Source organism: Lepidochelys kempii, chromosome 17 (assembly GCF_965140265.1).
Source record: "Lepidochelys kempii isolate rLepKem1 chromosome 17, rLepKem1.hap2, whole genome shotgun sequence".
Lineage (NCBI taxonomy): Eukaryota > Metazoa > Chordata > Testudines > Cheloniidae > Lepidochelys > Lepidochelys kempii.
This window is the reverse complement of record NC_133272.1, coordinates 176179-197630: the sequence shown is the minus strand read 5'-3', so window position 1 is coordinate 197630 and position 21452 is coordinate 176179. Positions and strand designations below refer to the sequence as shown.

Sequence of the window (21452 nt, the reverse complement as noted above, 5' to 3'; positions counted from 1 at the left end):
GAGGTCCCAGATTTTGTTTTATCATTGGTGTTTATCATAGAAATTAGAGACAGAAAAGACAAACTGGGTCTCATCTGTTCTCCTGCCAACTCCCAAAAATACACATTCTAGTACTTTGTCCAGTCCGCCTTTAAACAATTTTCATGCATTTGTCCCCTGCTGTTTCTTTCTAGACCATGTGCAACTCGGAGAATACTATCGTAAATCATTGTTTTGAGAGGACTGAGTTGACAGATAAAAAGAGACCTGAAACGGTAAGAACACAATTGTTGGATTGAAGCATAGTCATTTCCAATTACTGAAGATAATGTCTCCTTCTCTCTAACTTTGTGGTGTAAAAGGACTTCCATGATGTTTAAAGCTTTGATACTGAAAAATTTGTTCTTAGCCTTATGTGTGTGATGCAGTGTCACAAAAACTAGTCGTATCTGAGTCTTTCTTCTTTCTTCTAGGCGGCAACTCAGTTTAAGAACAGTCTGTCCAAACTAATGGAAATTCTGATGTCCAAGGAGCCATCATACATTCGCTGCATTAAACCTAATGATGCTAAACAAGCCGGTAAGGTTTTAGTGACTCTCTCTCTCTTGTCTGCTGCTTCAGGCAATTTCCAGTCTTTAGGAATGTGTAGGAAATTCACACCAAAAGTTATAACTTGAGAGCACAGATCAGGAAAAGATGCTGTCCAGATTCTGCTAAGATAAAATAATTGATTTGTAGAATGTCAAGATGGGTGAGGTAATATCTTTTACTGGACCAACTTTTGTTGGTGAAAGAGACAAGCTTGTGTCTATTCTGTATTCATGACAAATTCTTTTCTTGCCCTCATTGTAGCCATGACTCAGTCACTGGAGAAGTTCTGTCAGGGTGTAGAATGACCATCAACGTTCCGAGCCTCTCCATTCTGATTCTTTACCTAGTTTCTGTCTCATAAGAATCCAAAATAGTTATTAGGCTGCTTTATGGCCTGTGTTATACAGGAGGTCAGACAAGACGATCTAATGGTCCCCCTTCTGGCTTTAAAATCTTTGAATCTGTTTTTTAAGCTTTGCTGTTTGTTGCTGTCTGTTTATTGTCATCATATTAATAGTAATTTGAGTTTGGGTTTTATTGCCAGGGACTTTATTTTGCTTGATGTTCTATCGCCAAACAAGAAATTCTCAATAAAATGTATTAAACATATATAAAAATAAAAGGGAAAACCATTAAAACTTGTCACTGTTAAAAAATTGAAGCATAATTCAATTCTTCATTTTAACAGGCTTTCTTATTCTTCCTCTTTCCCCTCTCCCATTGTCATAGCATCTTTTAAAGGGAAACTCTTGCTTAAAAGTCTCTTAAATGGCATCAAGTATCCTTGTTGAGGAAAGAATCCATTTCAGGTGGTATCTCTGATATTTTGTTATTGGTGCGGTTTCTTTTTAAGACAAAACATGTCAAACATACAAAGGGAAAGAGAGAAAAGAATAGCAACAGATAGGAAAATGCAACTTCTGTTCTTGGTGCTTGGAGTTCAGTTACGGGAAGATCATAGGCACAGCACATGGCCCAATTAGGCACTGCTGGTAGGTAAGAATTGCTGTTAGCTTATTGAACTGGTCACAGCAAAGTTCTGAGATGTGACTCTTCGCAACAGTTATTCAGGATATCGCTATAGAGATGTTGATGTTATCCAGTTTTCCCTTCTTGTGTGGTCTTGTCAGAATGTCTTCTAGGCTCAGGAAATAGAAGGCCCAGTGATGTGATAATAAATCCCCAAACCTCCATGTGTGGTGGTGGTGATCCTGGTGGGAATGCCAGTGCTGGTGATAGAGTGGATAAAAATTGATTATTTTTTATTTAAATCAAATAAGGTTTATTAGTTAAAACTAAATCTATTTAAAATAAAATTTAAAACTGACCACCTATATCAAAGCATAATTTATGATAAATTAAAATAATTTAAATTAAATACAAAAATATTATTAAGCAATACATAATTGCTACCAAGTTTTAAAGAGGGTTCAACCACTGAACTACAGGAAGTCACTGGCTAAGCTCCTGGAACCAAAGTTTCTTCTTCAAGAGATGTCCCTGTGGGTGCTCCACGTCAGGTCAAGGTGCGTCCCAGCGCCTTCGATCGGAGACTTCTCCAGCAGTACCTCTACGGGCTGCACATGTGCTGTGCCTACCTCTCGAGCGGTCAGTGTTTGAATAGCGCATGCATAACCTGGGCTCCTCAGTTCCTTCTCTACCATCCCGGGCTAGAGACGGAGTTCAGCAGTGCTCTTTGAGATTAGCTAGTTAGTTTGTTTCTCAGTTCAGTTAGTTTTTAGTCATTAGAATTACTATTTAGATAAGTTACATTAGCTGTTACAGGCACCGTCCTTTGATCTTAAAAAAACAACAACTCTGCGGTTACAGACATGCCTGGCTCCCCAGGCTTCAAGAGATGTGCCTCCTGTAATGATGCCATCCCCATCTTGGATGGGCATTCACTGTGCGTACACTGTTTGGGGGAGTCTCATGTACCCCAATAATGCATCCACTGTACCAAATTGAAAGCGCGGATCTGCAAGGACAGGGAGCTCAGGCTTAAAATGCTGCTCCTGGAAAACACTCTCAATCCTGCTTCTGACACCTCTGTGACACCCTCCAGAGGCAAAGCAAAAGCAAAAAAACGCCCAGCTTCCTCCCCCCTCAGGAGCCGTTCCTCGGAGAAAAAGTTAAAAGGAGCTCTCCTGTCTCTGGTAACTCCTGCTCCGCGGCTCAGCACCTTTCACGCGGCAGGCACCTCAGGCACTGACCGTGAGTCGGCTGCCCCACTACATGGTGCCGAGGCTCAGGGCTTTCAGTTGCCCACCTCTTTCAGCTCTCCCTCGGCCACTTCTGCCAGTATGGTGCCTACAGCTGCTATGGTGCCTAGAGCTGCTATGGTGCCGGCAATACAAGCGGTGGCTGCAGACCATCCTTTGATCTTGTGGCTCCACTTTTACAGCCGCTGCTCTTGGCACCGAGCCTCCTGAGGTCTCCAGCCTCCATTGCAGTGCCTACCTCAGGGGCATCTACTCCGTGGAGCCAGCTTTCACCCCCGGGACACCCTTCGGTGCATCAGCAGATGCCCCAGCAGACTCTGCCTCCACTAGCTACACCGGCACCAACTCCTGGTCAGTCAGCTCCACCGCAGTTTTTACAGCCAGAGTAATTAAGGGTGTCCCATGCTCCTGAGTCTCCTCAGCACCAGTCTATCACTGAGACCTTTAGCACCCTATCTTTAGCACCCTACCTTCAGTACTCCCCTACCACTTCAAGCTTCCTCCAGTGAAGTGTGGGAGGAGGAAGAGGAATACAATGACCAGATGTTTTCCTCTCAATACTCTCCCCAGATTCAGTTACCTACAATTGGGAGACATACTACCGCATGATCTCCATATCCTCATGGCTATCCACACTGGTATGGCAATCCCTGGATGGGACCACCTATTCCGCCCCCCCACCCCGGGGCAATGGCCATACTGTAGTCCATGGAACTACACCACACCACACTCAGGTGTTCCATGGGCTGCCCAGAGGAAAGCTGTCAGACCCTCCCCACTGCCGGCTCTCACTGAAACCCAGATAAGACCTGACATGGCCGCCACCCCTACAGAGGACACGGCCCCGCACACCTCCTCTACAGCGATAACACCATAAGACACCATGGTACTCCCGCCACTAATGAGCTCGCCCACTTTCAAGAGTTGTTTCAGAAGGTAGCAGAGGAACTCAAGATTACCCTGGAAGAGGTACCTGAAACACACCATGAGCTTACTGACATCCTGCAAGCTACGACCTCCTCCAAAATAGCCCTACCAATTAATGGTGCCATTATGGAACCTGCTAAAACTATTCGGCAGATCCCAGCCACAATAACAGCCACTAGCAAGAGACTGGACCACAAATATTTTGTCCCATCTAAGGGTTTTGAGTTTCTATTTATGCACTCCTCACCTAATTCCCTAGAGGTCGACATGGCCAATCAAAAAACAAATACCAACACTTCCGATCCACTCCATCGGACAAGATAACAAGAGACTGGACTCCTTAGGCTGCAAAGTGTATTCTTCTTCCACTTTGCAGTTTAGAGTAGCGAATTATGCGGTGTTCTTAGCAAAATATGACCACAAAAATTATGCTAAGGTAATGCAATTTATTGATGATGTGTCGGAGGATAAATGACAACAATTTAAAGCAGTGGTGTCCGAGGGCCAATTCATAGAATATCACGGTTGGAAGGGACCTCAGGAGGTAATCTAGTCCAACCCCCTGCTCAAAGCAGGACCAATCCCCAATTAAATCATCCCAGCCAGGGCTTTGTCAAGCGTGACCTTAAAAAATTCTAAGGAAGGAGATTCTACCACCTCCCTAGGTAACGCATTCCAGTGTTTCACCACCCTCCTAGTGAAAAAGTTTTTCCTAATATCCAACCTAAACCTCCCCCACTGCAACTTGAGACCATTACTCCTTGTCCTGTCATCTTCTACCACTGAGAATAGTCTAGAACCATCCTCTTTGGAACCACCTCTCAGGTAGTTGAAAGCAGCTATCAAATCCCCCCTCATTCTTCTCTTCTGCAGACTAAACAATCCCAGTTCCCTCAGCCTTTCCTCATAAGTCATGTGTTCCAGACCCCTAATCATTTTTGTTGCCCTCTGCTATACTCTCTCCAATTTATCCACATCCTTCTTGTAGTGTGGGACCCAAAACTGGACACAGTACTCCAGATGAGGCCTCACCAATGTCGAATAGAGGGGAATGATCATGTCCCTCGATCTGCTGGCTATGCCCCTACTTATACATCTCAAAATGCCATTGGCCTTCTTGGCAACAAGGGCACTCTGTTGACTCATATCCAGCTTCTCGTCCACTGTCGCCCCTAGGTCCTTTTCCGCAGAACTGCTGCCTAGCCATTCGGTCCCTAGTCTGTAGCGGTGCATGGGATTCTTCCGTCCTAAGTGCAGGACCCTGCACTTATCCTTGTTGAACCTCATCAGATTTCTTTTGGCCCAATCCTCCAATTTGTCTAGGTCCCTCTGTATCCTATCCCTACCTGCCACCGTATCTACCACTCCTCCTAGTTTAGTATCATCCGCAAATTTGCTGAGAGTACAATCCACACCATCCTCCAGATCATTTATGAAGATATTGAACAAAACCGGCCCCAGGACCGACCCTTGGGGCACTCCACTTGATACCAGCTGCCAACTAGACATGGAGCCATTGATCACTACCCGTTGAGCCCGACAATCTAGCCAACTTTCTACCCATCTTATAGTGCATTCATCCAGCCCATACTTCTTTAACTTGCTGACTAGAATACTGTGGGAGACCGTGTCAAAAGCTTTGCTAAAGTCAAGAAACAATACATCCACTGCTTTCTCTTCATCCACAGAACCAGTAATCTCATCATAGAAGGTGATTAGATTAGTCAGGCATGACCTCCCACACAGCTCTTCAAGCTGCCCTCGATGCTGCGGACACAGCCGCCAGATCCACAGCCACGGCCTTCATCATGCGATGGGCCTCGTGGTTTGCATCTTCCTCCATTCCAAAGGAGATACAGAATACAGTCAAAGATCTCCCCTTCGATCAAGACAAGCTCTTCGCCTCTATGACTAATGAGGTCCTTCACTCCGTGAAGGACTCGCGTGCCACACTCCGATCCTTAGGTATCCAAACACCTGCCTCAAAGAAGAGACAATATAGATATCAGCCATAACAACGACCGCATTACCATATCTTTGCGCAACATCTACCTTTAAGACAATATGATACACAACAACAACGGCATAGGCCCAGGAACCAACAACGTCACCCTCCGCAAACAATGGCAAACCACCCGCCTAAGCCAAATAAACAAATTTGAAGTCTTGGTCGAGGGTATAGAAAACCTCGCACCCTCTTCAGCGCCAACTCCAACCAACCATTTCTTTGGACGCCATTTGTGTCCATTCTTGGCCAACCGGAAAACCATCACTATGGACAGATGGGTCCTGGAAATTATCAGATTGGGTTATGCCATCCCCTTCCTCTCCTTACGTCCCACCCACCCTGTCCCTCTTCAGGGACCCCTCTTATGAATAATTGCTCTATCAGGAGGTACAACACCTCATACATCTTGGAGCAATAGAGAAGGTACCCCTACAACACAGAGGGAAAGGCTTTTACTCCCACTACTTCTTGGAAAAGAAAAACGACGGTTGGCGCCCTATCCTTGATCTTCGATGTTTGAACAACTTTGTCAAGAAACAGAAATTCCGGATGGTTACTTTCCCAATGATAATTCCGACGCTGGAGCAAGGAGATTGGTTTTCAACCCACGACCTCCAAGACGCATATTTCCATGTCTCTATCCACCCTTCCCATTAACGTTTCCTCAGGTTTGCTGTGGGAGCGCAACACTAACAATACAGAGTCCTCCCATTTAGCCTCTCCACCTCACCACATGTCTTCTCCAAGGTGCTAGCAGTTGTAATAGCACATCTCAGGAAAAAAGGAATCATCATATTTCCTCACCTGAACGATTGTCTGCTCAAGTCTCCCGCTCAGTTAGAAGCGAACCATGCAACTCTTGCAACCCTTCACTGCTTCTGCACCTTGGGCCTGCAAATAACTGAAAACAAATCTACTTCATCGGTGCCCACCTTGATTCCACCACTGGTCTTGCATCTCTTCCCCAGGACAGATTCCACACAATGGGCAACCTTATTACCCAGATACGTGTCAGCCCACAGACTACAGTCCAAGACTCCCTACAGCTCTTAGGACGTATGGCTGCTTCCACATTTGTGGCTGCAAATGCTCGCCTTTACATGCGATGCCTTCAGGGTTGGCTAGCCACGGTATACAAACCAAACAAGCACAGGCTAAACAAGTTACTAACAATGCCCCAGAAAGTCAAGGACTCCCTTCTGTGGTGGATCTCTCCCATTAACCTCTGCACCAGGATTCCCTTCCGACTAGATCCCCCTTCCATTACCATCACCACAGATACATCCCTCACAGGATAGGGAGCACACATTGGCCACCTCACCACTCAGGGCCTCTGGGGTGCTTCGGAAACCAAGCTTCACATAAATTTGCTAGAGCTCTGGGCCGTACGCAATGCCTGCCTCCATTTCCTTCCCATCATCCAAAACCTTCAAATTATGATCGACAACATCACATGTTTTATGTCAACAGACGGGGGAGCCCGATCACACTCCCTCTGCACAGAGGAAGTAAAACTTTGGAACTGGTGTCTTCAACACAAGATCCATATCTCTGCCTCATACCTGCCAGGTTCTCAGAATAACACCACAGACTAGCTCAGCTGATAGTTCTCCATACAGCACAAGTGGAAACTCAATGACACCATTCTTTCCAACATTTTCCAGACCTGGGGTTATCCCCAGCTGGATCTATTTGCCACAGCAACAAACAAAAAATGCCCAATATTCTGCCCCAGAGCAGGCCGGGGGAAACACTCTCACTGGGAGATGCCTTTATGTTCCCATGGTCCGAAACTCTCATGTATGTGTTCCCACCAATGCCTCTATTGCACAGAGCAATTCAGAAGATATGAACAGACAGAGCCAACATCATTCTCATAGCCCCAGCATGGCCCAGACAACCGTGGTACCCCTTTCTCGTGCACATGTCGGTCAAGCTACCCATTCCCCTTCCCCCACTCGGCAACCTCCTATTTCACCCTGACGTACAATGTCTCCACCTGAGGGCCTGGCTGATCAATGGTTCTGTAATGCGGAGTTAACATTTTCGGACCAAGTGTGCACTGTCTTGCTACACAGCAGAACACACAAAACGCGCACGACCTACCTGCATAGATGGAAACGGTTCACATCTTGGTGTGCTGACAAACAGACCTCTCCAGTTTCTGCTTTACTCCCACTGATACTGGATTTCCTGTTACACCTTAAAACACCTGTCCCCTCTACGAGCCCACTCAAGGTCCACCTTGCAGCAATCACTGCCTTCCATCATAAGATTAGCAACGTTATGGTCTTTGCCCATCCAATCACCAAAAGGTTCCTGAACGGTATCCAGACGTTATACCCAGATGTGAAACCGCCTGCTGTACCTTGGGATTTACACCTAGTCCTGAAAACCCTGATGGATAAACCCTTTGAACCAATGGTTACCTCCTCCTTTCTCCACCTCTCCATGAAAACCACCTTCCTCATAGCAATCACGTCTGCCAGATGAGTAGGAGAAATGGGGGCACTTATGGCAGACCCTCCGTATATCACATTCTTTCGCGATAAGGTCACACTCCACACGAATCCAAAGTTATTACCTAAGATACACTCTTCCTTTCACCTCAGTGAACCTATACACCTCCCAACATTTCCCCCCAAACCTCACGCTAACGCCTTTGAAACAACAATGCACACTCTTGATGTTCGCAGAGCATTATCCTTTTGCCTGGATAGAACAAAACCGTTTAGAAAACCCCCCAGACTTTTGTCTCTTCTACTCAGCGTTCACAGGGAAATGCTATCTCTACACAGAGACTTTCCAAAAGGATTGCTGACTACATACGCCTTTGTTACCAACTCGGGCAAATACAACCTCCTACATCAATTAGATCACTCTACCAGCGCTGTCTCCACCTCCACGGCCTTTCTCTGTAATGTCCCACTGTCTGACATATGCAAGTCAGCTACCTGGGCGTCAAACCTTACCTTCGCTAATCGCTACGCTCTCATCCACACTGCAGCGTCCGACACCAGCTTGGGTAGAGCTGTCGTGTTGTCAGCCTTCTTGCCTCATCCGAAATCCCAGCCATCCTAAGGGATGCTGCTTTTCAGTCACTTGAAGTGGAGCACCCACAGGGACATCTCTCTCTCGAAGAGGAGGTTACTCACCCTGAGCAGTAACTGACGTTCTTCGTGATGCATGTCCCTATGGGTGCTCCACTACCTGCCCTCCTCCCCTCTACTTCGGAATTCAGAATGCACTCTGTTGTAGAGAAGGAACTGAGGACCTGACTAAGGTCAGGCTTGACAAAGCCCTGGCTGGGATGATTTAAATGGGGATGGGTCCTGCTTTTGAGCAGGGGGTGGGACTAGATGACCTCCTGAGGTCCCTTCCAACCCTGCTAGTCTGTGATTCTATGGGGAGCCCAGGCTGTGCACATGCTATTCCAAGGCTGACCGCTCGAGAGGTAGGCACAGCGCATGTGCAGCCCGTAGGGGTACTGCTGGAGAAGTCTCCGATCGAAGGCGCTGGGACGCACCTTGACCTGACGTGGAGCACCCACAGGGACACTCATCTCGAAGAACGTCAGTTACTGCGCAGGGTGAGTAACCTCCTCTTGCTGAAGTACTAAACCAACTTTGGACAGCAGTAGCCTCTTCTGAAGGTGAAGAGAAAATACTTTCTTCATTCAGTTTATTCAGCTAGTTCAGTTCAATGACTAGTTGATTAAAAATTAAGAAACCAATTCGGAGTTGAAAAAGCAGGAAAGCATGTTTTCCTCTTCCAATCTATGAATAAAACTAGGTGGAAGAGAATGAGATCATCTAGTTCTAACATCTTGAAGGACATGGTGACCAGAAACAATCAGTTCATACAAAGGTAATTTTATTTTGTTAAAAAAATTAAAATGATGTTTTTTGTGCATTTTTCCATTGAATTTGAATTGCATTCAAACTGAGCTTGACACAAATCACAGGTAAAAGGTTAATCATTTAATAAATAGAAAATGGTAAATGATGTATTTCCTAACATAATTTAAAAAATGTAGAGATTAAAAATGTAAATAAATGTAAGTTAAGCTTTGTAACTGTGTATAGATATATTGTATCCTCCTGGCTAGCAAAAAGAAGCACCAAAATTGTTAGTTGAAAATAACATTTTTTAATGGTTACCAACTAATGAGAATCACCCTTTCCTTAGGAAAATAGCTAAAAAGTACAAATACAAAACATTATTAAAATCAAAGATTTAAATCATGGTTACCTGCTTACTGGTCCAAAGAAATCGAAGCCTTGTCCATCGTCACATTTTCACATGGTTCATATGTGGATATGTTTGTCCCCATAGAAAGGTTTGGGTGTGTTGCTGTAACAAATCTGTAATCTTACGAGAAACCTTGAAACCACCAATTTAGCAGCTCTTTTAGCTCCAGCAAATTCTGTTTATATTTCTTTGAATCTGTTTGTTTTGTGCTTTTTTTTAACAATTTTACTGAACAACCCATAGTAAGACTCAACATAACCCATAGGGTTGCCAACTTTCTACTTGCACAAAACCGAACACCCTTGCCCCGCACCCTGCCAATCCCCTCCAATGAGGTCCCGCCCTCACTCACTCCATCCCCCTTCCCTCACTCGCTCATTTTCACTGGGCTGGCTCAGGGGGTTGGGGTGTGGGAGGGGCTCTGGGCTGAGGCAGGGAGTATGGGCTCTGGGGTGCAGGTTCCAGGGTGGGGCCAGAAACGAGAGGTTCAGGGTGCAGGAGGGGGCTGCGGGCTGAGACAGGACATTGTGGTGTGGGGGGATGAGGGCTCTGGTGTGGGGTTGGGGGTAAGGGATTTGGGGTCCGGGAGGGGGCTCCAGGCTGAGGGGTTCAGAGTGCAGGAGGGGGATCAGGGCACTGGGGCAAGGGGATGGGGTGTGGGCTCAGGGGTGGGGCTGGAGATGAGGGGTTTGGGGTGTAGGAGCATGCTCCGGGCTGGGACCAAAGGGTTTGGAGGGCAGGAGGGGGATCATGGCTGGGGTAGGGGGTTGAGGCATGGCAGGGATTGCAGGCTATGTGAGGCACTTACCTCAGGCAGCTCCCGGAAGCATCATCATGTCTCCCCTCCGGCTATTACGTGGAGGTGCGGCCAGTTGGTTCTGCTTGCTGCCCCATCGGCAGACGCTGCTCCTGCAGCTCTCATTGGCCGCAGTTCCTGGCCAATGGGAACTGCGGAACCGGTGCTTGGGGCATGTGGAGCCCCCGTTCATGTCCCTACGCCTAGGGGCCGGAGGGGGGACATGCTGCTGCTTCTGGGAGCTGTGCAGAGCCGTGGCAGGCAGGGAGCCTGCCTTAACCCTGTTGCGCCACCGACCGGGCTTTTAAAGGCCCTGTCAGCGGTGCTGACCAGAGTCACCAGGGTCCCTTTTCAAAAACCAGAAACCTGGCAATCCTACATAACCAGCCTTCAAGACTCTTCCTGGTCCCTGGAGTTCTTAAGAACGACACTACACAACTGGTATTGAGCTGGCCAGCCTTGGATTTGACTGTTATATATGAAGGAGAGCTTCTTAGTACTCTATGGGTGAAGAAGGCTGACTTTCATGTGGCAAATGGAATGTTCACTTAATTGACACGTTGGCTGAGTTCCTGATGGCAAAGTTTAGTTATTATATAGTTCAGGGGTGGCCAACCTGTGGCTCCGGAGCTACATGCGGCTCTTCAGAAGTTAATATGCTGCTCCTTGTACAGGCACCGACTCCAGGGCTGGAGCTACCGGCGGTAACTTTCCAGTGTGCTGGGGGGTGCTCACTTCTCAATCCCTGGCTCTGTCACAGGTCCTGCCCCCACTCCACCCCTTCCCACTCCCTCCCCTGAGCCTGCCATGCCCTCACTCCTCCCCTCTCCCCCCCCCAGCCTCCTGCATGCCACGAAACAGCTGATCAGGAGGTGTGGGGAGGGAGGGGGAGGTGCTGATCGGTGCAGCTGCCGGTGAGGGGAGGTGTGGGTGGGGATGGGGGGGTTGCTGATGTATTACTATGGCTCTTTGGCAATGTACATTGGTAAATTCTGGCTCCTTCTCAGGCTCAGGTTGGCCACCCCTGATGTAGTTGGTTAATTGGCAGAGTTATTACAAAGAGCTGATACCAGAACAGTTCCTTTTCCAGATTGAAGGACAGCTGTAATATGATGATTTTCTACCATTTATGTGATTTCTAGGTCGGTTTGATGAAGTTCTAATCCGACATCAAGTGAAGTACTTAGGCCTGATGGAGAACCTGAGAGTGCGCAGAGCTGGTTTTGCTTATCGCCGGAAATATGAAATCTTCCTGCAGAGGTGGGATTTACAATAATTGTCTCAAATCTGTTCTCCCTCACCATCTCTGCACTAACGTGTTCAGAACAGGAAGTTTCTATACAGCAAACAACATGTAATCTGGTTAACTAAAAGGTCTTGGTTACCAGAATGGATCTCTGTTTGAGGGAGAGGCACTGTGGCTTCCCCTTTGTACCCTGCAGAAGTGCTCCATTTTACTTCTCATTCTGAAGTCTCTCACTTGTCTATTTCCAGATACAAATCACTGTGTTCAGAAACGTGGCCCACGTGGGAAGGGCGGCCCCATGATGGAGTGGCTGTGCTTGTGAAACATCTAGGCTACAAACAGGAAGAGTATAAGATGGGCCGGTCAGTTATTTCTTCTTCCCTGATTTGGGGTTGTGAGTCATAGGGAGTCTGTGTTTAAATATGGCCCCTGTGTCTAGAGGGTGAGGGGGAGAGCAGAAGCCGCAAGGGGATGGTGAGGGCAGGAAGTAGGTCCCTCTGGCCTCTTATACATAATCATACATTTCCATTTCCAGAACAAAGATTTTTATTCGTTTTCCCAAGACTTTGTTTGCAACAGAAGATGCTTTGGAGATACGGAAGCAGAGTCTGGGTAAGTCAGACACATTTAACCAGCTGGTTTAGCAGACAACTATCAGCGTGCCTTATTTTTTGAATTGACCTATTCTCTATCAGATTCCCAACCTTGGCCACTATTTCTAATTGATAGCTCTTTTTTCTTTTCCAATTTCAGCCACAAAAATCCAGGCCACATGGAGAGGCTTCTATTGGCGACAGAAATTCCTGCACCTGAAACATTCAGGTATGTGAGGGCATGCAAAGGTGAATAAGCTTATGGCTAATTACCTGTATAGTTGGAAGCTCCTATTCTGTTCCTAGCAAGGGGGTGGATGGAAAGGGGAACAGAAGTTGATCTCAGTTTGAGATGCAAGAATAAAAAGCCAGAAAGCATAGAGTAGATGGGAATGTTTTGGATTATATGGAATTAAGGAGTTCTGTCCAATGTGCAATACCTTTTTGTTTTTATTGTCTTCAGCGATAACTATCCAGTCATGGTGGCGTGGAACCCAGGGGCGCCGAAAAGCCTCCAAGAAAAAGTGGGCAGTGGAGACAATTAGACGGTGTGTTTACAATCTGCAACAATTTTTTTTTTTTTAAATGTGTAGAGAGATTCTCAAAACCTAGTTTCTAACAATGAACAGATGGGGATAAACTGTCTTTTCAGTGTAGTTTCTGTGACTTTTTAAAAAAAAAATACATCTGTTGAACAAAGCCCAAGAAATGTTGGAATTTTCCTGTTTTCAATAACACAAGGATTCTGGTTCATGAGTGGAATAGAGAAGTTGGTGAATCTGTAGTTATTTTCATACACTTGAGACTATGATGTGAAACGTGAGTCTGGTGGCTGAAAACAAGCAGTTTTTCCTATAGGATGGCACTGATTACAGATCTCGGATACAAACTTCTAAAACTGGGCTCCATTGCAACAGGGGGACTGAAACATTACCACTGCACTTTTTATATATGTGTTGAATCCTCTATCCGTATGGACAGTTTCCCTGTACTATCCGCTCTTAACCGTATCTGCCCCGGGAGTCGCTGATAAAGCACATGTTCTCAGTTCTTTGCAGATCCCTGCTCAGTTCCCCTTGCTTTGCAAAGTGTTCCTTCTGTTTGTGTGATAGTTTCCGATTAATTTGTTTTTGCCCCCACAGATGCTAAGTCTCTTGTTTATAGTCAGTTGCCTTCAGTAATGGGGGCATAGGAAGTCTTGGTGTTAAACAGGTTCATTGTAGAATCATAGATTATTAGAATGGAAGACACTTAAATTCTTTAGTCTAATCATCTGTATCAAACCCATCCATGATGGTTACTGATCTTCCTTCTTCTGCCCATTCAGGTTTATTAAAGGTTTTATTTACCGGAACTACCCTCGCTGCTCAGAGAATGAATACTTCCTAGATTACATTCGCTACTCCTTCTTGATGAACCTCAAACGCAATTTACCAAAGAATGTTTTGGACAAATCGTGGCCAACTCCCCCTCCATCACTCTACGAGGTAGGCAGAAGAAAAAGAGAAGGAGTTGACTGCTCTGCGTAGACGGAGTCCTGCACTGTAGTTTCAGTTATTGAAGGCCCTAGGTCACACAGATGTCATTGAGAGAGCGGTGAGACCTGTAGAACCTTCATTAGTAGTGGTGATGTGTGAGAAAGAAAGAACTATGTTTGCCTCTCACTCTACACTGAATTAGTAGAACTGGCAGCAAAAATAACCAAAACATAAGTTAACATGTGTACTGAGCATCTTTGTGAAATTACAAAAATGACTGTTGATTATTTAATTTATTTTACATATAATTATTACTGAGATCAGTAAGCGACACTAAAAACGGAATCCAATTCTGACGTTGTTAAAAAGCAACTTTTCAAAGTAGAACTGCACTTTAGCACATTGGGTAAGATTTTCAGAAATGCCTAAGTGACTTAGTATTTTAAGTGTTGGAAAGATATCATTTAGCTCAGAATAAAATTTTCAAAAGCACCTCAGGGACTTCTGTGGGCACTTTTGAAAATTGAACCCATTTTGTTCTGAGTTAAATGGCTTCTGCCTGAATGGTTAAACTGGGGTGAAAAGCAATGGAATGGTATTTGATTACCCATAAAGAAAATAATTAAACTTTGTTTTCCTGTCCAGTACGTTATTTTATGCTTTGAAGAGTGGCCTCTAACCCAGAAAGGTGACAGTGCCCTGGATACATGCTTTCTCCACCTGAAAGATCACTGATCTGCAAAATAATCCCATAAAATATTATCTAAAGGCCCCATTTTTATGACATTTTCCAAAAAAATTGTTCCTGGGAGTGGATCTTCTTGGGTCCTTAAGATTCTTGTGTATGCCTTGTTTGGCTCATAGGTACCTCCAAAATAGGCTGGAGGATGTGAAGAGGAAAATTCCCAACCCCAAGCCCAAACAGTCTGGTTGGAGAACAATGCAGGACAAACTGTCTCAGCACAGGACAATAGATTACTTGTTGCTATTTAATTTTAAAAATATTTCTGCAATAACATACAGTGTTGAAGATGAGTTGTTCAGCTTCAGGCTTGCATTTTCTGCATTCATATCTCTTCTCTGTTCTCTCCTTATATTCTGTTTGAATTGTTTTGCCTTTGTTCAACTTAAAGCCATCTTCACATACCATCTTGTTTCTTCAGGTATCTCAGCTCTTGAGACAGCTGTGTATGCAAAACATGGTGTGGAGCTACTGCAAGAGAATCAGCCCAGAATGGAAACAGCAGGTGCAGGACATTTACGTTACTTACCAGATCTCTCAACTATTGCTAGGAACAAGAAGTGGGATCCACACAGGCACTTAGATGCCCAGAAAATCACAGGAACAGCATTGCGATCCACAAAGCCAAGTTAGAAACCTAGGCTCCCTATATAGTGAATGGGGAGAGATGGGTGCCTTAGAATGTGATCTACCACACTAAGTGGGGAGCCATGTAAACTAGCCAATGAGCAGTACAAACTGGGGGGTGGCGAGGAGTCCTAAGCCCCACCCCACTCACAGAGTTAGATACCTATTTCTGCTTAGTGATCAGTGATCCATGAACTGCCTGGAGTCAGGTGGCCTAAAGTCTCTTGTGGGAATGAGTTAGGCACCTGCTTTGCTTCACACAAAAGGGGGAAGTGGGGAGGAGTGGTGGTGCCCACTGTATAACTTTTAGCCCAGTGGCTAGCGGATTTGCTTGTGATATGGGAGACCCAGGCTCAAGTCCCTCCTTCCTGCCAGAGGGAAAGAAGGGATTTGAACAAGGTCTCCAGGCTCTCAGGAGGGTGCTCTAACCACTGAACTATGGGATATTCTGAGGTGAAGCTTCTTCAACCTCTTCTCTTGAAGCTTTTCACTGTTGTTAAGTGATGAACAAGTGATTGGAGCAGCAAAACTAGATCCTGGGTCGTTCCCCCCCGCCTGTTGGTGCATGCCCTAGCCACTGGACTACAGTCACTGGGACAAAGAAAGAGAGAATAGCTCTATTTACTAACCACTGGGCTAGATGTTATAAGGTGGGTGCTGCTGCAGCCTCCTCTGCCACCGCCTCCTTCCTTGGCAGCCGGATTTTTGAATGGGACCTGATCTGGTAAGCAGTCTTTGAGCACACCTACAAGATTGGGCCTCACAAGTGACTTAGGGAGCCAAACGCTTATCTTTCCCCAGTTTATGAATCACTCTGGGGCTTAGGTGTCTGGGTTCTTAGAGGGAGGCAGAAACATAGGTACCTAGGGAACATTTACTCTGAAAAATTAGGTGCTGAGTGAGTTTAGGCACCTACACGGTTTGGTGGTAGTTTTGTGGATTGCATTGGAGCTAAAACTGGGATATAGGTGCCTAAACCTTGTATTTTGGAGCCCAATCTGGGTTTTAGATGCCTAAACACATTTGCAGATCTGGGCCTAGGAGTTTTTCCTCAATTAACATTTTATTATAGGTGAAGCAGGGGGTTAGGGATTGATAGAGGGGAAAGGAGATGAAGCATTGGAGAGTGGTTGGATGGGGGAGGCAGATAAGACCAGATGGAGGAGAAGGCAGGAGTCCCAAGCGGGTAGCTAGATGCAGCAGGGAAAGAGGGCATCTCGGGACGAAGAAGGGTCTACAACTACTGGAGAACGCTCCCTTTCAGAACCTGCATTTGAGCCCAATAGTCTTGAGTCTCTCTACAATTCTCAGCTGTCATCAGATGCCCAGTTGACAGTCAGTTTCACAACTGTCTCATCATCTTTTAGTGGCTAGTCCACCTAGAGGATAACAGCCTACTACTGCTACTAGTTAGTCCATCAGCTCAAGTGGTAGAGTTTTGTGCTATGGATCTAAAGGTCCCAAACCCTGCTGCTGATCAAGCTGGAGGTTAATATGGTTCCATGTAATTTCTGGTGGGGTTTTCAGTTTGCTTTTAAAAACAATTGGGAAATCAATTCTCAAAAACTACATTAAAAGAACATTAAGGTTGCAAAGTGAAGCATGCAAAATTTAGGAAATGTCAGAATTAAGGTTGCCCTTGTGCATATATATTTTGAGATATACTTCCTCACGAAAGACTAGGCTTTCATGGAAGAAGTTTGTTTTGAGGAGCAGTTTGAGGTATGGTAAATCAGGTCAATTAGGAACAGCCATATATAAACCAAAGAAAGCATAGAAAATATTAAATATGTGCAATAAAACTGAATTACCACTGCTGTTAGTACCTTACCATTTGCATTTCCTGACTTTGGACTTGTCTACATAAACATTTAGTTTCATTTCAAGTGCTGGTCCTTGTGTGTATTCCACTGTGGGATATGCATGTGCTAAACAAATCTGATAGGATTCTTGCCAGCAGTATCCATTGCTCCACACCTTCACCATTGCTTTCTTCATGCTCTGCATCAAGGGAATAAGGGGTGATGCCACCCAGCTGCCTCTCCAGTTCCTTCTTACCACCACATGATTTGAGTAAGAACCCTTGTGTCCAGAGCTGATCCTTGGTTTTCAATCTGTAAATACAGTGTTAAAAATGTGTTTTAGTGTTAGTTTACTTAATGTACATAGTTAATACCTTCCCCACCCCAGGGAGCCTCCCCTGCCTCCTCAGTATGGGATTTGGATTATGCCCAGGTTACAAGGCTTTAAAATCTGTCTCTTCTGCCCTCACTCCTCTTCAGTCAATCATAGAATCATAGAATATCAGGGTTGGAAGGGACCTCAGGAAGTCATCTAGTCCAACCCCCTGCTCAAAGCAGGACCAATCCCCAACTAAATCATCCCAGCCAGGGCTTTGTCAAGCCTGGCCTTATAAACATCTGAGGAAGGAGATTCCATCACCTCCCTAGGTAACCCACTCCAGTGCTTCACCACCCTCCTAGTGAAAAAGTTTTACCTAATATCCAACCTAAACCTCCCCCACTGCAACTTGAGACCATTAATCATAGAATATCAGGGTTGGAAGGGACCTCAGGAGGTCATCTAGTCCAAACCCCTGCTCAAAGCAGGACCAATCCCCAATTTCTTGTTCTGTCATCTGCTACCACTGACAACAGTCTAGATCCATTCTCTTTGGAACCCCCTTTCAGGTAATTGAAAGCAGCTATCAAATCCCCCCTCATTCTTCTCTTCTGCAAATAAATAATCCCGGTTCCCTCAGCCTCTCCTCATAAGCCATGTGCTCCAGCCCCCTAATAATTTTTTGTTGCCCTTTGCTGGACCCTTCCCAGTTTTTCCACATCCTCCTTGTAATGTGGGGCCCAAAACTGGACACAGTACTCCAGATGAGGCCTCACCAATGCCAAATAGAGGGGAATGATCATGTCCCTCGATCTGCTGGCAGTGCTCCTACTTATACAGCCAAAAATGCCATTAGCCTTCTTGGCAACAAGCACGGTTTTGGAGCTGTGCTCCTGCTCCGCTCCAGCTCCACTGGCTCAGAGCTGCTCCAGCTCCAGGCTCCGCTCCAAAGCCCTGGCAACAAGGGCACACTGTTGACTCATAACCAGCTTCTCGTCAATTGTAACCCCTAGGTCCTTTTCTGCAGAACTGCTACCTAGCCGCTTGGTCCCTAGTCTGTAGCAGTGCATGTGATTCTTCCATCCTAAGTGCACGACTCTGCACGTGTCCTTGTTGAACCTCCTCAGATTCCTTTTGGCCCAATTCTCTAATTTGTCTAGGTCCCTCTGTATCCTATCCCTACCCTCCAGCGTATCTACCACTCCTCCCAGTTTAGTGTCATCTGCAAACTTGCTGAGGGTGCAGTCCACGCCATACTCCATATAGTTAATGAAGATACTGAACAAAACCGGCCCCAGGAGCAACCCTTGGGGCACTCCACTTGATATCGGCTGCCAACTAGACATGGAGCCATTGATCACTATCTGTTGAGTCCGATGATCTAGTCAACTTTCTGTCCACATTACAGTCCATTCATCCAGTCTATACTTCTTTAACTTGCTGGCAAGAATACTGTGGGAGACAGTATCAAAAGCTTTGCTAAAGTCAAGGAGTAACATGTCCATGCTTTCCCCTCATCCACAGAGCCAGTTATCTCATCATATGACAAGTACCAACAGTGTCTTCACTGCCTAGGAGAATGCCACATCTCTACAAAGTGTAGTATTTGCCGCTCCTTATCCAACCAAACTCAGCAAGTGTGGGAACTCTGGTTTAAGAAAGGTTTCAGAGTAGTAGCCGTGTTAGTCTGTATTCGCAAAAAGAAAAGGAGTACTTGTGGCACCTTAAAGAGTAACAAATTTATTCAAGCATAAGCTTTCGTGAGCTACAGCTCACTTCATTGGTTTAAGAAACATATTATGGAGTGTGCAATGAGACATCCAGGAGCACGCATCCTAGCACCATGTTATCTGACCAGGTCTTAAAAGACTTAGTCCCTGAGCCTCATGGCCCTGGCCAGAAGGCTCATAAAACCAAGGTTGCCTAGATACCAGCCTTGGTATTAACAATGGCACCAGCTCTGGTACCAACCAAAAGTAAACATGGGGACCCGAAGCACTGGAACTGTTCGTATTGGTTAACGACTATTTGGTGGAAGTCCAGTGCATCATCGGTACCATCTCAGTCCCACAATGAACCACTGATCACTAAAACCCTTCCCACACCAGTTCCAGAAATATGGAGAGACAAGACTCCATGTCCTTCAAGAAGGGTAGAGACATGTATCTCACCAGAGGATATTTTGGTCCTCCCAGACCTGCAGTTTCCCTTACTGATGGAACCAACCCTTACCAGGAAGATTCTGACTTAACAGACAAAGCAGACTGTGGAAAGAGAAGTTCATCCCCTATCCCATCTGCCAGCCATGGCATCCTGGTTCCGTCTGCACTGAGGGCACTGTCAGTAAAAATTGACTCATTTTTTTCCTCATTCAGGGAACCATATGGGCCTTCAAGAGTAGATCTCAAAAACTGAAAAAAGAAAATTGGGGTAAAGGATGATAAAAGCTGGCATCACCAGCAGACGAGAGGTGGGAGTCAAAGGCTCAGTAATGCATAAGGATTGATAACTGAGGTGAGCTAGGCTGTCAAGGACCTTAAAGCTAAAGACCAGTAATAAACCAACTGTGACCTGGGGTGCCAGGGGAGGTTGCAAAACAGAGAGCAGATACTCCCAAGACTGGTGGGTAACACTGAAGTTAAACTCCCCAACCAGTCACAAACTGTGCTTCTGATCCCCAACACTGGTTATCAAGAAGCCAAAAAAAAAAAATCAAACAGCTCCATTGGTTGCGTTCCAGTTCTCTGGCTCCCAATCAGCACCTAGGTCCAGTACAGTGAGAAGTTATTTTAAACTCTGCTCACATATACAAAAATGTTCTTCTGACCCCAAAGGGTCAGCTACATTACCAGGTCAGTATAGGTTTGGATCTTACCCAAAACACCACACTTCCAGCCAATCCTTCAGTGTCCAAAACTAAAGGTTTATTATAAAGAAAAAGGAAAGAACAAGAAAGATGTTAAATGGTAAAGCAGTTACATACATACAAAGACTTTAAAGTCCATGTATCAAGTTCCTAGCAGTATTGGTGAGTTTGCCAGCTTGAAAGTCCCCCTGGATCACATCGACAGCTTAGATGGGTCATTCAGTCCTTTGTTCAGAGCTTCAGTTTGTAGCAAAGTTCCTCCAGATGTAAGAAGCAGGATTGAAGACAAAATGGAGAAGATTCAGCTACCTTTTACAGTCTTTTGCCATGTGGTCTGTGCTTTCTTTGTTTCAAACACAAGCTGCCCAGCACATGGCTTCAAAGCCTTAGAGTTCTGTCCATAGGCATGCCCCTGCATGCCTTGCTGAGTTATAACATGTAACTGCCTTCTCTCAATAGGTCAGTTGTATAGCTAATGGTCCTTAATGGGCCATCAAGCAGGCTAGGCAGTGCTGATGCTAAACTTTCTGGGGGGTGTCACCCAGAAGCATAGCACAAGTTTGGAATACAGACATATATACATATCTGCAAAAAGAAAAGGGAGGACTTGTGGCACCTTAGAGACTAACAAATTTATTTGAGCATAAGCTTTCGTGAGCTACAGCTCACTTCATCAGATGCAACAGCCGATGAAGTGAGCTGTAGCTCACGAAAGCTTATGCTCAAATAAATTTGTTAGTCTCTAAGGTGCCACAAGTCCTCCCTTTTCTTTTTGCGGATACAGACTAACACGGCTGCTACTCTGAAACCTGACATACATATCTATAGCTCATAATACAAAGGTGATATAAACATACAAATGATTATCATATCTGGCAAATTATAATATTTTTGCAGATATCTTACATGGCATATCTGGAACAACTCATTGCAATTTTACAATATTAATATTCATAATATCCTCAAGTGTCCCCCAGCATCACGGGGAGGGAAACACAAGGGACC

The 21452-nt window shown here is 45.5% G+C and overlaps 1 protein-coding gene across 6 annotated transcripts in view; it reads left to right on the top strand.

The window, feature by feature from the left end:
• The window catches only part of MYO1C (myosin IC), a 122885-nt gene that overhangs the window by 83141 nt on the left and 18292 nt on the right, over positions 1-21452 (top strand). For 5 of the 6 annotated variants that reach the window (XM_073315956.1, XM_073315957.1, XM_073315959.1 and 2 more), the window contains exons 17-25: positions 174-254; positions 453-558; positions 11917-12034; positions 12269-12382; positions 12556-12632; positions 12774-12842; positions 13077-13161; positions 13941-14100; positions 15255-15338. In XM_073315956.1, coding sequence (XP_073172057.1) covers positions 174-254; positions 453-558; positions 11917-12034; positions 12269-12382; positions 12556-12632; positions 12774-12842; positions 13077-13161; positions 13941-14100; positions 15255-15338 — 894 coding nt within the window. Of the gene's footprint in view, positions 1-173; positions 255-452; positions 559-11916; positions 12035-12268; positions 12383-12555; positions 12633-12773; positions 12843-13076; positions 13162-13940; positions 14101-15254; positions 15339-19956; positions 20088-21452 lie in introns of those variants that run through there. The other variant, XM_073315960.1, reaches the window with a different exon arrangement.